At 44.4% G+C, this 14716-nt stretch overlaps 1 protein-coding gene across 2 annotated transcripts in view; it reads left to right on the top strand.

Annotated features, from left to right (window-relative positions):
• IDE (insulin degrading enzyme) overlaps positions 1-14716 on the top strand; it is a gene marked incomplete at its 5' end in the record, with an annotated part of 69096 nt that overhangs the window by 40926 nt on the left and 13454 nt on the right. Inside the window, 6 exon segments of one of the 2 annotated variants that reach the window (XM_014587532.1) lie at positions 30-112; positions 5028-5172; positions 7608-7718; positions 8842-8962; positions 10958-11049; positions 12587-12698. In XM_014587532.1, coding sequence (XP_014443018.1) covers positions 30-112; positions 5028-5172; positions 7608-7718; positions 8842-8962; positions 10958-11049; positions 12587-12698 — 664 coding nt within the window. 2 annotated transcript variants of the gene reach the window in all.

The following is a 14716-nucleotide window of genomic DNA, read 5'->3' as shown; positions in this document are numbered from 1 at the left end:
TCCCTAACCAAATTATTTCTCCATTATAGGATACGGCCATGAGCAAACTCTGGTTCAAACAGGATGATAAGTTTTTCTTGCCTAAGGCTTGTCTCAACTTTGAATTTTTCAGGTATGTATGCTGAATCTAGGTACAGCTTCTTATAAAAATCAGCAGTTCCATTCCTAAAAGTGGAGCCTCCCTATCTAGAAATAAAAAGAATTAGAGTTATTTTACCCATATGAGGGAAGACCGCTGCTGGTGAGAGATACCATAAGAGGCCCAGCCGTGGTAGCTCCTGCTGTTCATCTACGTGGGAGGCCTCAGCCCCGTGGGAGGCCCAGCTTGGATTCCCAGCCCAGCCTGAAAAGCTCAGTGTAGTGGGGCGCCTGCGGTCCCCGCTAATCAGGAGGCTGGGACAGGAGGGTCGTGGACACAGCAAGACTCTTTTTATTTTTTAAAAGTTATTAAAGAAGTTATGTGGTTAATTCTTCTTCCTTTTCATTGATGAGTAGACCTTGAACTGAAAGGACCTGTTTTAGCTGTCATTAGGAGGGTCTTCCTGGCCTTCAGGATCTCGGAAGCTGGAGAGGCTATAGCTTCATCCAAAGGCTCACTGAGGAAAGAGTCAGCAGTGTGCCGTGTTTTGTCCTCTGGGCTTTGTTTTCCTGGAGCTTCCCCGGAAGAAGAGGGAGTGGTTACCACGTGCTCTTGGGTCCTGTCCGTCCTTTCATCGTCTGCAGCCCTTAGATGTTGCTCTCTCTTTTCCCAGCCTGGTTACTTTAAATTTCCAATAAAAAGGAAGAAGAGGTTTAGTAAGATTGTTTAAACACACTACCATGACAGTGATTTCTCAGCAGGTCTCCAGTTTATCCTCGACTCCCTTCACTTACTTGTGTGGCAAAATAGTGTGTCGCCCCGTTTAAATTGAACTTTGTGAATTAAAGATTGTATTCCTAAAATACAGACATTTGTGTTTGTGAAATAAACCTATCATCATATAATAATATTCGGTATGATGATTTGCTTTCTCATTAGTTTTTATTCAGTTGGCTCGACACGAAATTAAAGCTAGTCGTGTTTTTGGTTCTTTTTTTGTTGTTTTTTTTTAGAGATTTTTACTATAGGGTGCGTGTGTCCACCAGAAGGACAGAGAGAGACAGAAAGCTAGAAATCACCCCCCAGGGAGGATGGCCACCTCTCAGTCCCTTCTCCATTCTTCTCTTGGAATTTTTTGGGCATGCACACACATGCACCTGGCATGAGTTTTTAGCTGCTGGGTCCACGACTCCAATCACGGTTGACTACATGGGAGTCCAGCAACATAACCATTACGCTATCTGCGGGTCGCACTGGTTATGTTTTAAAGTCTATTTTATTCATGAGAAAAAGTACATGCATGTGTACATGCAGTTGACAGAGACATGGACACCTTTGACAGGGTCTGGTCATGCCACTGTCCCTGCCCCCAGCCCTCTAACTCGTCAGGGTCTTGGGCGTGCACACCCTCCCAGTCTTTTCAGGTAACCACAGAATCCGAACCCATGGTCAGCCATGTGGCTTCCAGCACACAGTCTGGTACTCTGCTGCCTGCCCCACCAAGGCTGGAAAAGTGAAAAAGGGTCTCTAAGTAGAAAGCTAATATTACACCAACAAATATGTTGAAATTGTGGGATGTAAGTATTGTATCTTATAGCATGTGATACATAGTTTATCCGTAACTGTGATGAGAACTTTAACTTTTTTACGCCAATCATGGGCTGTCAGCTTATGGCTTATTTGTTGGTCAAGAACATTATAAAGCTGCTTTATATTTTGGTAGTTGAGAGTGATATTTTAATACTCTGAGAAGCTTGTCACCACTATGCTCTTGGCCTCTAAGATTATTAATTTATTCAGAATACCTTTGGAGAGACCATTTGATATGTCGTGGTCCCCGAACTGCCTAGCAGAATCTCCAGGTTGAAAATGTCTGCCTGGCACAAATCTTCCCCTCTGTGATCTGATTTTCCTAGAGAAGACCACTTTTTGGTTTCTCGTACATTTTTAATAGAAATTTTCTTGTGGGGGCCAGCAGATGGTGAGATGGTGTGGTGGTAAGGGTGCTGGGCTCCCACATGACCAACTGTGATTCAGGTCCCACATGGTCGACCATGTTTCAAGTCCAGGCTCGCTTGCTCGCTTGCTCTCTCTCTCTCTCTCTCTCTCTCTTTTTCTGGTGAGCACCTGCCCTATAGCAAATTTAAAAAATAATAACAATAATAAATATAATTAATATTAATAAATCTTTAAAAAATTTTCTTATCCTTTTCATCTTTTTAGAAATCAGATTATGAGAATTTAGTTACAGTTTTTAAAGCCTTGTGATTCATAGTTAAGCATACAGTATGTGATTATAAAACAAAATTTTGGAGAGCCTTTGTGTTCACCAGAGAAAGAGAGAGAGAGAGAGAGGGACAAAACATCCTCAAACGAGTGTGGTCACACTGCAGTCCCTTCCCTCCATTTTTCCATCCTGTAAGGATTTGGAGCATGTGTGCACATATGCCTGGCATATTTTCCAAGCTCTAGGGTTGGGAATCAAACCCTCTTGGGCATGTCCGTTCCAGTTCCCTAACCACTAGGGCACAGGGTCAGCCCCCAAATAATCTATTTTTTTTCCAAATAATATATTTTTTAAATGAAAAATGATGCAGAGTTTAAACATTCCAGCTGAATCCAGTTCTCCTTTAAGTTAGTTGAGGGCTCCCCAGTTCTGGAGCACAGCTGCTGTGGACGCAGCATCTCCGGGCCTTTCTTGGAATTGCATTCTGACCTTGTGCCACGGGGCTTTGAACTGCTGGGCTCATGCTCCCTAAACACGGGGCTGCAGCCTTAAGACCGTGCTCAGCTCCGCTTCGGTTTCAGTGGTTTTGTTTTCGTGAATTGTGCCTATGAGTATAGGTGATCTGTCCTCATGTAAGATAACCAAAAAACCAAATGGCGGAACATTCCGTTAGATTTTTCATTTGGAGAATTTGTATGGCTGTAGAACTTCCGCTTTGATTTTAATTCTCTAAGTAGCTAAGCATTTTACCCCTATTTTTGCTGTTTTAAAGATTAGCTTTGATAAAATTACCAGCTTTGCTCTCAGGACATTAGTGATGTTTACTGTCTTTCAGATAAAGCGAGACTTTTAATTTGCTACCAAACAAGCCAGGTAGGGCTTTAGCGCTAGCAATTTATTCATCTGGGAAAGTTCTCTCAGCTCCCCAGACAGCTCCAGGGCTTGCTCTCCTGCTTCCTTCAGGCCTCGGCCCAGATGTCACGTGCTGAGTGGCCTTGATTGACAATGTTTTGTAAACGAGCACTCTTCCTTCCCTGGTGCCTTAACCACACCGCTGGCCCCTGTGCCGCTTCCTCACAGTGCGGCTACCTCCTGATAGATCAGCTTGAAGGCTGTTTTCCTCTCTAACCAGACCAAGCTCTGTGAGAGCGGGACATTGCCCGATTCGTTGCCCCTTCACTCCCCCTGCCTGGAGGAGAGCCTGGCGCTCTAGTAAGGCTGTAGCACATTTTGTTGAGTGAGTAAATCTTTGACTTGCTTCTGGGAAAGGTAAGCAGTGTCATTTGGCCCAGCGAGTTGGTCATCTGACTTGCATCTGATTTTCAGTTCTGCTGTTAGGAAGTCCAGGTGTCACAAGAAAAATTGTTTCTTAGCTGGGAATGTCGAACTCTGTGGTTCTATTTAATGCTCGCACTCTGTAACTGTCCTCTTTTGTCGCTCTCTCACCAAAGTGTTTGCCTGTTTTAATGTTTGTTCCTCGTCCTGGCTGCAGTTACATAATAGAAACGATCAACTCTCTTACGACAACACTCTAGGTTTATTGGTTTAGGGAGAAATGTCTGGGATAAGCTGACATTTTCACGAGTCTCACTTTTTCTCTTTTAAGTTCGTGTAATTACAGCACACCAGTTTCTCAGTCTCACACTCTTGTCCACCAAGGGTGTGACTTGCTTGGCGAGAGAAGGAGGGCGTGCAAGTGCCGTGTCAGCCCTGTCAGCCACTCCTCCTCCTGCCGGCCTAAGCACAAGCACGTGTTTGGGCCCATTGCTGTGCTTCACCGGCCCTGTGTGTCTGACTTGTTCTGTCATACTACCCAGGCCGATCAAGGCCTACTTCGTCCTCATTGCCCCAAGGGCGCACCTGCCCACCCGCGCACACACGGCACATTTCAGGCTTCTTTTTCAGACATCCTGGTTTTTTTCCTTGTGCGAAGGAGAAACAGACTCAAGAATTCAACCATATCCACAGGAAATTGTGTTACCCAGTGTCCAATTTCTTGATCCACCTCAGAAGGCCACCTCACATTGGGAAGTGATAAATCAGCTCTTTTCCTGTCAACATTTTCTTCCAGCCCATTTGCTTATGTGGACCCTTTGCACTGTAACATGGCCTATTTGTACCTTGAGCTCCTCAAAGACTCACTCAACGAGTATGCATATGCAGCAGAGCTAGCGGGCTTGAGCTATGACCTCCAAAATACCATCTATGGGATGTATGTAAGTACCCACGTCTTAGAGCCTTCCACTCATCAACATTTTTTATATTGATTTGATGGAAGCGTTTTTGATTGAGGGTATGAGTATGAATTTCTTTTAAATCGTGATGGCTAATTTTATTTCCTCATCATTTAATTTTTAAGTTACCTTTTATTCTGAGTTTTTGGCTATTCACCATTCATAGCGTGCAAATTTTCCTTGATTTCTTTTTCTGTTTTTTTTTTTTTTTTTTTAACATCTTTCATCAGATTATCATATTTTTCTCCTCAAACAAAATTGGACCCTAATTGATGTTTAGAGCTCACCCATTCTGTATCTGAAGTCTTGCTCTTTGGCAAAAGGAAATGAAGTCTTCCTCGCTGTGTAAGACATAAGGTTGGCTTGTACTATTTCCCTAGAACTCCAGATCATGAGGCTGCATATCCATACTCTTCGGTCATGTTTCTTCATTACCATGCCACTGCTTGAGGTATCAAAGCATTTCTTTTGTTTTTCTTTTTGTTAGTCGCTACATTTATGCTGATCCTCTCCATTGCAACATGACATACCTGTTTATCAGGTTATTGAAGGATGATTTAAAAGAGTATACATATGCAGCACGCCTCTCAGGTTTGAGCTATGCCATTGCATCAGGAATGAATGCAATACTTGTAAGTAAAATGAAAACCAGAGAAAAGGCACCACACCGTTTAAGCGTTATGTCGAGTTTGGGAAAACTATTAACTTCTGTGTTTTTAAACAAGAAGGTTGACTTTTTTTTTTTCCCCGTGCACCTTTTTAATGATTGCAGAATTCAAATAGTATTAGTTCCACTAATGTGAAGTTCAGTGCATCTTGTGAACATATTATGTGTGCTCCATTTATTTGCATGTTCCTCTGCTTGAGATGGTTAACATTATTAATCCCAAAAGCATGTTGTTCTTTCCTTTTTTTTTTTTTTTTTTAAGGATATTAACAGCTGTAAGTGAAAGATACCCATGGTTATTGTTGTGGTGCTTTTATTTTACTTATACGTAAAATCTCCCTTTATTTCCTTAGATAATAGTGGGAAGTTCCTGTGTTGAAATACACCTGACATTTTCTTTCTTTCTTTCTTTCTTTCTTTCTTTTTTTTTTGTAGCATGCATCATTAACTACTTTACCTGTGCTTTGAAGGAAGCACTATTGAATGCATCCCAAGAAATAACCAGATCCTTTCTCCTAAAGTGTTCCAGATACATTTTCAAACTTACTTACATCTCAGTTCCAAATGAACATCCTTTTATGGCACACATTCATCTTCACTTTCCTTGAAAATGGATGTTTTAGTAAAAACTGAAATGGGAGCATTTCTGAGTATTCCTTCTTAAAAGTCTTTACAAAAGATTTCAGAACTACTACGTTTTACTTATTTTGCAGTGACTTTTTCTTCACATGGATAAATTTTCTTGTAGCTTTTGTTTAATGTGTATAATCTAATCATTCTTTTTTTGGTTTTGGTTTTGGTTTTTTGCCATAGGGTGTGTGCCTTTGCCAGGGAGAGCGAGGCTGAAAGGCACAGAAAGAGAAGGAAAGTGAAAAACCACTTCTCAGAGGGGGTGGCCATTCCACAATCCTTTCTCCTCCATGCTCCTCTCAGGATTTGGGCACGCACACACATGGGTCCCGCCTGATTTTTAAGTTGTTGGATCTGGGACTCAAACCCGGTCAGCCATGTGGGAGTCCAGCACCCTAATCACTATGTTACCTGCTGGCCCTAACCTATGCATTTTTATAGTCCATGGAAAGTAGAAACCTAGAGATCAAAATTAACTCCGAGTAGAAAAGTAGTATCTATGTCTATTTTTTGCTATTGACTTTTGTACATAAGCAAAAAAATTATGTTAAAGCAAATAATTTTAATTTATGCTAAACTGGGCTTTTTGCCAGTCATCTCTCTAGTTTCTGCGGGACGTGGTATGCCTTCCATGGCCAGTGACCTTTGCTCCTGCTGAGGTTCCCGCCTGTCGTTCTTCCCAGAGTAGAGACTTCCGTAGGTGTTCTAGTTGCAGCGCGTCCCGTGCTGCCGTGGGTACCCCACGTGGGGCTTACTGCTATACCAGGCCCCCCAGCCCCCGCTTGTCAAAGCGTTAGGCTTTCAACAGCTGTCAATTCTCCTAAGATGAAATCCTGATGGAACATACCGTGTCTCCTCCTTACAGATTGGTTTTGCCATTGGCTCTTGGGACATCAGCAGAATGCATCATATAAGCAAATGGTTAAGAGCTGTGGGTCCTTACTGGGCAGCACTGAATGAAAAAAATGCCAACATGCCAAAATGCCTTGTAATACACATTTAGGCTGCATGATTCCTCCAGACATTCTTTCTAAAATATTTAAATATAGGGACCAGCAGTTAGCATAATGGCTATGTCGCTGGACTCCCACGTAGTCGACCACGGTTCGCGTCCCGGACCCGGTGGCTTAAAACTCACGCCGGGCGCGTGTGCGTGCATGCCCAAGATCCCAAGAGGAGAATGGAGGAGAAGGGACTGCGGCGTAGCCATCCCCCCCGGGGGGAGTGATTTCTCACTGTCTATCTCTCTGTCTCTCTCTGTCTATCTGGTGAGCGCACGCACCCTATAGCAAAAACCTCTCCAAAAAAAAAAAAAAATTTAAATATAAACAAATTTTGAGATGTGTCCAGTATTTTGCTAGCTAACTCTCCCCTGTGATTTTTGCCTTCTTACTATAACTGTAAAAACTTTAAGCCTACTGTTTATTAGGAATTCTTTAAAGGTAAAACTTACATGCATTCTGTTAGCTTTGATGTGATGAAAACGATGAGTTCTAACGATGTAGTGTGTGCTGCTGTAGGTCGGCATCCGGGTGAGTTTACCCACTGTGGATTTTGTTTAGAAAAAGAGAAAGTAGGCTTTTATATCATAAAGATGGTAAATGTTATCTTCCTATATTTTTTAAAAGTTAAATTAGTTTAATTTCTTGTTTTGTTTTAGTTTTAATATGCTTAGCATTGGGGGATTTTTTTTTTTAATGTTCGAAAATCAAAGTTAAGTGTTATTTCATGGCCTTTTTAAACTTGTAATACTCTAAACTTTTTCTGTAGCTCTCAGTGAAAGGTTACAATGACAAGCAGCCAATTTTGCTAAAGAAGATTATTGAGAAAATGGCTACCTTTGAGATTGATGAAAAGAGATTTGAAATTATCAAAGAAGCAGTAAGTTTTCAGAGTCACTTTTATAATTTTTTATTCGTGTAGTAATATGGTCACATTATGAAAACTTTTGAAAAAGCAGGAGGCGAGAAGGAAGCATCCATACCCTGTTGCATTTTCTTACCTCATCTTTGCTAAGGCTAGAAGCTGGTGTAGACTCCTGTCCGCCTTCCCTACGGGTTTCAAGGGCTAGTGTGGTTGCCACACTGACTTCAGCGAGAAGCACCTGGTGGCTGTCAGGGACTCCTTGAAGGTTTCAACCTAAATTCTGCCTATTCACAGGAACCTCATTACGACAGGGCCCAGTGCTGAGGTTTTACGTATCTTCACTCACATGCAGCCACATTTGTAGGGAAGTAGGGGTCTTTAGCTGCTTTTAAGCTGAACTCCAGCCTTCATTATACACTATATGAAACTACCATCAGTTTTCAAAGGAAGAGCCAACATTTTCCATATGCATTTGTCTCTTGGCGGGGACTGGTTCTGGGACCTCGAGGATACCCAAGTCCGTGGATGCCCAAGTCCCTGATACGAAACGCCACAATAACCTACACACACCCTCCCTCTTACTTCAAATCCTCTGTCGATGACCTAATACCTAATACAATAGAAATGCTGTATCCATCATTATTATATTTTTGGATTGTTATTTTTTATTATTTTTGTTTTATATCTTTGAACCACAATTGGTTGAATCCATGGATGGGGAACCCATGGCTACAGAGGGTCAACTGTAGGTGTGTCCATGTTACTCGCTTGTAAGGACTTTCTGGATAGCCTTTCCAGGGTAGATTGAAAGATGCCAGACGACAGCAGTCCTGAAACTAGGGCCAACTCTCTGAGTGGTTAAAGGTACCTCCATAGCGAAGGCACCCAGAGGACCAGAGTACATGCTGGTTGCTGGGGAGAAGGCAGCAGCCTGGACAAAGAAAAAGTATCCCCTTAACTCCACAGATCAGAGAGGAGTAGGCCCCATTCTTAATTCACTAACTCCAGGAAGGAGAAAGAAAGACTCCCGCAGCCCAGTAGCACATAATTATACAAAACGAAATCTGACTGTAGCTGATCTTTCTAAACCATTTTTGAAAGATGGATAAAATTAACGAGCCCGTGTCTCCCTGCACAGTATATGCGCTCTCTCAACAACTTCCGCGCTGAGCAGCCTCACCAGCACGCCATGTACTACCTCCGCTTGTTGATGACGGAAGTGGCCTGGACTAAAGACGAGTTGAAAGAAGCCCTGGATGGTGAGACTCTTCCTCTCCTCGAGGCCTAATGCTTTCCCCAGTTTTTCTAAAGTCGTTGTTGGTTTACTCTGATATCGAGCGTCTCTGCTTTTGAATGATTTGTTTCATTGCTGTCAGCTGTACACATCACTCTCAGGGCCGTGGCGGCCTTTGAAGTGCCTTTTGGGTCCCGGCAGTCTAGCCACGTTGGCTGCTGTCCACCTGGACATGCCACGGTGCGGTACTAGTGTTTGTGGATTCCTGCAGATGACTACGTGTTCTGACCCAAGCACTTGCCCATCAATATTGAAGTCTTCAGAAAAGAGAAAACGGAAAGTGCTAGAAAGTCATGCCATGCAGACACGCTCAGGCGTCTTTCCTGCTCTGTCATCTTTAGAGTTCAGTCATCTTTCAGTTCATTTAGAAGCTGAAAAATGTGTAAAGCCTAAAGAGTCCTCTTTTCTTGTTTTTTCTAAAATCTGACATCTAGTTTTCGACAGTGTTGCTTGAAAGCCCTAAATTCCCGGAGGGCAGTGATGATAACCTCCTTTCACCCCTGTATTTCCCATCACGGTACAGTGTTAGGCCCTCAGAGTGTCGAATGAACGCCTGCTGAGTGGAATGAAATTGCTTTCAGGCTTGCGTTAGTGGGAAGAGTGTAGATTGACATCACCCTTTACGATTGTTTTAACCTTTATTTTTTTGTTTTGAATTGACAAAAAGCACATGTGCCCAACAGAGAAAGATGAAGCACACACACACACACACACACACACACACACACACACACAAAACCGTGGACATGGGTGTGGTCATGCTGCAGTTCCTCTTTCTCCATTCCTTCCTCTCCTCAGGATTTTGGGTGTGCATGCTTACCTGCTTGGTGTGCTTTTCAAGTCACCGGGGCCAGGATTTGCCCCGCGGTTGGTCTGTGGGATCTGGCTCACAGTGCAGAGTGCTAAACACTGCTGTGAGGCCAGGCCTACATTGTTTTGTTTTTTTTAATAAAACTTTTAAATAATTATTTAATTTTTCTGATTGATGCATTTTTTAATTTCAATTTGACCAGAGAGGGAGTGAGAGAGAAAGTGAGAAAGCAAGACACCAGATTCAGGACTCGAACCGTAGTCGACCATGTGGGAATCCAGCGCCTTTAACCACCACACCATCTGCCAGCCCCAACCCTACATTGTTTTCATACTTTTTACTGCCCAACATTATTTACCAACATATCTTTCTTCCTACATGCTCAACCATAAGAATTAAAATTCAATTAAAAATAAGAATTTTGGGGGCCGGCAGGTGGCATAGTGGTCAAGGGTGCTGAACTACCACATGGCTGATTGTGGTTCGAGTCCTAGACCTGGCAGCTTGCTTTCTCACTTTCCCTTCTCTCTCATACTCTGTCCTTCTCTGGTCAAATTAAAATTGATTAATTAAATTTTAAAATAAAATAATTCTTAAGAAAAAGACTTTTGTTGAATTTTTAATAATCTTTTAGGACAGTGTCTTCATTGACAAAGTATTGAAAATATTGTTTGGGGACCCAGCAGATGACATGGTGGTTAAGGGCACTGGATTCCCACATGGCCGACTATGGCTCGAGTCCTGGGCCTGGAGGCCACTGTCAGTGTCTTAGTTTTGATTGTCGTGTTATGGTAATGAAAAATATCAACATTAGGGAAAACTGGGTGAAGATTTCTCTGTCCTTTTTAAAACTTTTTGCCATAGGGTGCAGGTGCTCACTGGAGAGAGACCCCAGGGGTGATGACCATGCCACAGTCCCTTTTCCATTCTCCTCTCAGGATGTGGGTGCACACAGCATGATTTTCAGACTGCTGGATCCAAGACTTGAATCACAGAGTCAGACATGTGGGACCCAGCCACCTTAACGTCTGCGCCACCTGCTGGCCCTTCTCTGTGCTGTTTTTGCAAGTCTTCGATTTTCTCAAAATCAAAGTTCAAAAAGTAAAAAAAACCTGGTTAGAACTCACTGTTTATTTCACACCTTCACAGATGTCACCCTTCCCCGCCTTAAGGCCTTCATACCTCAGCTTCTCTCACGCCTGCACATCGAGGCCCTTCTCCATGGAAACATAACAAAGCAGGTGGGTAGCTGACATTTCAGTGGTCTTCTGGGGGTCCCTGCAAGGGATTCTCCCCTCGTCTGTCCCAGGACTGTTACCATCACGGTGTGCTAGTGAGCCCACTGGGGCTCTCAGCCTCGCTGTGGAGGAGGGTGGCAGGGCGTGGGGAACGAGAATGATGTGGTACCCAGACACCCCTCACCGTTTCATGGCTGCCACCTCTGCCGTTGCCTGCCTTGTGCAGTCACAGGAAGAAATGGGAGTTTTGGGTTTGTTTTGTTTTGTTATTTCCTCCATAGATCCCCACTATAGGGTATGTGCATTTGCCACAGACAGAGAGAAAGCAAGAAATTACTCCCCAGGAGAGACAGCCATGCCAGAATCCCCTCAACTCCATTCTCCCCTGGGATTCTGGGTACAGAAACGCGCCTGGCATGAGCCTTAAGCTGTCAGGTCCAGGACTCGAACTGTGGTCAGCCACATGTGAGTTCAGTACCCCCACCACTCCGCCACCTGCTGGCCCCAAGAGTTTTTTATTTTTTAATTGCCAGAGGGCACATGGCACTTGCTAAAGACAGACAGAGACAAAGAGAGCGGGAGAAAGCACCCCCAATCGGGCATGGTTACACCCCATTTCTCCTCTCTGTGTCTGCATCCTGTTGGGATCTGGGCTACACATGCGCGTGTACCTGGTGTGTTTTTTTCTATTTTTATTTTATTTTATTGGAGAGGTTTTTGTTATAGGGCACATGTGCTCGCCAGAAAGACAGAGAGAGACAGAGAGACAGAAAGCGAGAAATCACCCCCCTCCCCCCAGGGGAAATGGCCATACCACACTCCCTTCTCTTCCGTTCTCCTCTCACGCACACACGCCTGGCATGAGTTTAAGCCACCATGTCCAGAACTCGAACCTGGTTGACTACATGGGAGTCCAGCAACATGGCCATTACGCCATCTGCTGGTCTCCCTGGTGTGTTTTTTCAAGCCACCAGGACTGGGATTCAAACTGCTGTCATCTGGTAAGATCTGTTCCCCTTAACCACTGGGCTATGGGGCTGACCTCGGTCTCCATCACTCTGCTATCCTGTCTCCAAAGTGTATGTCCAAGGTCAGATGCTCATAAGTGGCCAAGATGGATTCTTACAAGGTCAGGTTCGCCGCGAGGAAGCCTGTGCAGCTCCTGTGCCTGCCCGTGACCCCAGGCGTCTGCGGTCAGGGTCGTTCACTTAGAGCCAGTTACCTACCAGCTTTGGCAGCACCTCGATACCAGCATGAGCCTCAGCGTCGGTGGTCGTCTGGGTCTTGGTTTCTTTTCATGACCACCTTATTGACTATGTTGCAAATCGACTATACTGACAAATTCCATTTCTTTTTCATTTGAATAAGATCAAATTAAGATTTAAAAATCCATTTCGTGATGAACTCTGCTAGTTGATTTCACAGGCAGGTTGTTTTCTTCTTGCAGTGGGCTCCCATCCCACTCCCATTGTGCTGTTTTTATCTTCACGGACAGGCTGCGGCTCTGTGGTAATACGTGGTGATTCATTTCTTTCCCCAGGCTGCTCTCGGAATCATGCAGATGGTTGAAGACACCCTTATTGAATATGCACACACCAAACCCCTCCTTCCAAGCCAGCTGGTTCGGTATAGAGAAGTCCAGCTCCCTGACAGTAAGTTGAGATGCTATAACTTTAAAATAGACCAGTTTGGCATAAGAACGCAGGTGACCATGGTGCACTGACTTCACGCGGATGATAGTGTCTTGTTTTGGGGCAAAGCTCCGTGAGCTCCTCTACTGTTTACAGAGGTAGAGTTAGGGGTCACATTCTGTTGGGTCGTCGGAAAAGTCATGACATATTTTTCTATGTTTTTCTATGCAAAAATGCAACATGACTTTTCCAACGACCAATAATTCCTCTCTGATAAGGCCAGAGAGGTGCAGTAGGAGGTAGACAGTGATTTTAAAGAGACTGACGCTGGAATTAACTATTACTAGAGTGAGGGCATTCGGAAGTAAAAATATCACAAAACTAAGAAGTATTAACTGTGAAGCATGAAATAAAATTTACTTTAAAAAACAAAAGGGAACCAGCAGTTGGCATAATGGCTATGTCACTAAACTCCCATGTAGCCGACCACGATTTGAGTCCCAAGTTCGGTGGCTTAAACTCACGCTGGGCGCGTGTGCGTGCGTGTGCAAGATCCCAAGGGGAGAATGGAGAAGGGATTACGGCGTGGCTGTCTCCCCTGGGTGGTGATTTCTTGCCATCTCTCTGTCTCTGTCATTGTGGCAAGCGCACATGCCTTATAGCAAAAACCTCTCAAAACTAAAGGAGACCAGGAGCATAATGTTTAATTGGAAGGCCACACGAGTCTTCGGCAGGAAGAGTTTTCGGAAAGTCACGGGTGCAGATGTGCCTCCAGCACATGTATATTTTTATGAGTGATTAACATAAGTCAGTTTAGTTTGTATATTAGGGTTTGCCGTGTTGAGTTACTTTTCTCTCTGCATTCAGAGTGTGTGCACACGCGTGTGAGAGGAGCGTGCGCCACAGAGTCGGGTCACATTGTGACCCTGTCCTGCTGTCCTCCAGCCCGCCAGGCCTGGGCCACTCGTGTGCGAGCCCTGCGTATTTCAGGCTGACTGAGCCAGGGATTGAACCGGGTCTGCCTGTGCGGCCAGGCTTCTGTTGAGCAGCGTATTGTCCCTGTACCACGGAGCTGGCCCAGTTGGCTTACTTTTATGGGAACAGTGGTTTCAGTATTGTTCAGAATTGTACAATGTGAAGTCTATGAGGTGTTCGTGGAAAGTTCATGGAAAATGCAGTTGAAGTACAAGATTATTTCAGTGCAAAAAAATCGGAAACCTATGCATAGATTTTTCAAAATAGCATTTTCCATGTACTTTTTGAAGACCCCACATATTCTACCATGAATGAGAAACACTGATTTTTTTTTTTTTTCCCTACCTCAATGGTTGGCTGTTTCCCATGCATGCATCATCTGTGATTTTTCCTCCCCAGCTAGTTTGTCTTCTTGAATGGTCTTCTCTTTCCATCCTCCTCCCGCAGGAACCTTGGTTTCCACCCTACTTATCCTTTCAGGCCAGTAGTTAGGGCTTCTGCTTCTGACCTCCCAGTGCACGGTTCTGAGCGCGCCGTGAGCCGGCTTCTCAGCACCTCTGCCCCGCGTTGGGATTGTTAGGATCGAGGGCCACCCCGTCTTCTTGTTAGACTGCATGTTCCTCGAAGCCGGGACCTGCCCTGGCTCACCTGTGTAGCTGCCAAGGCAACACCAGCACGTTGTTACCTCGGGAAAGCTTTGTCGCACGCGTAGGGACCCTTGAGCACAGCTCTACCCCTCAGTGTGGCCAGCTGTTGGACACCTGGCAATGGTTTGTTGCCGAGTCACTACAAGCAGGGCAGAGAGGAAGGATCAGGATCTGTTATTCAAGAGCCAAGCTCGTGTCTTCAGACAGAGTGAGGCCAGTGTAGGATGGAAGTTCAAAGTGAAGCTCGTCTTTCATACTGCTTTTCACTCCACTTCCCCCTTTCTCCTCTCCCAAGACCCTATCTCTTTTGCTCCAAAGTGTCCTCCCAAATTGCTTCATGCTCAAAAAGAGTTCCTGTTTCCAAAATGCCAGGCATTAGGACATCACTCTGAGTTAGCCAGCTGGTCCAGTAGGAAT

The sequence above is a fragment of the Tupaia chinensis genome, unplaced genomic scaffold (genome assembly GCF_000334495.1).
Source record: "Tupaia chinensis unplaced genomic scaffold, TupChi_1.0 Scaffold000217_1, whole genome shotgun sequence".
NCBI lineage: Eukaryota > Metazoa > Chordata > Mammalia > Scandentia > Tupaiidae > Tupaia > Tupaia belangeri.
Note: the sequence above shows the minus strand (reverse complement) of the source record. Positions and strands in the feature narration are given on the sequence as shown.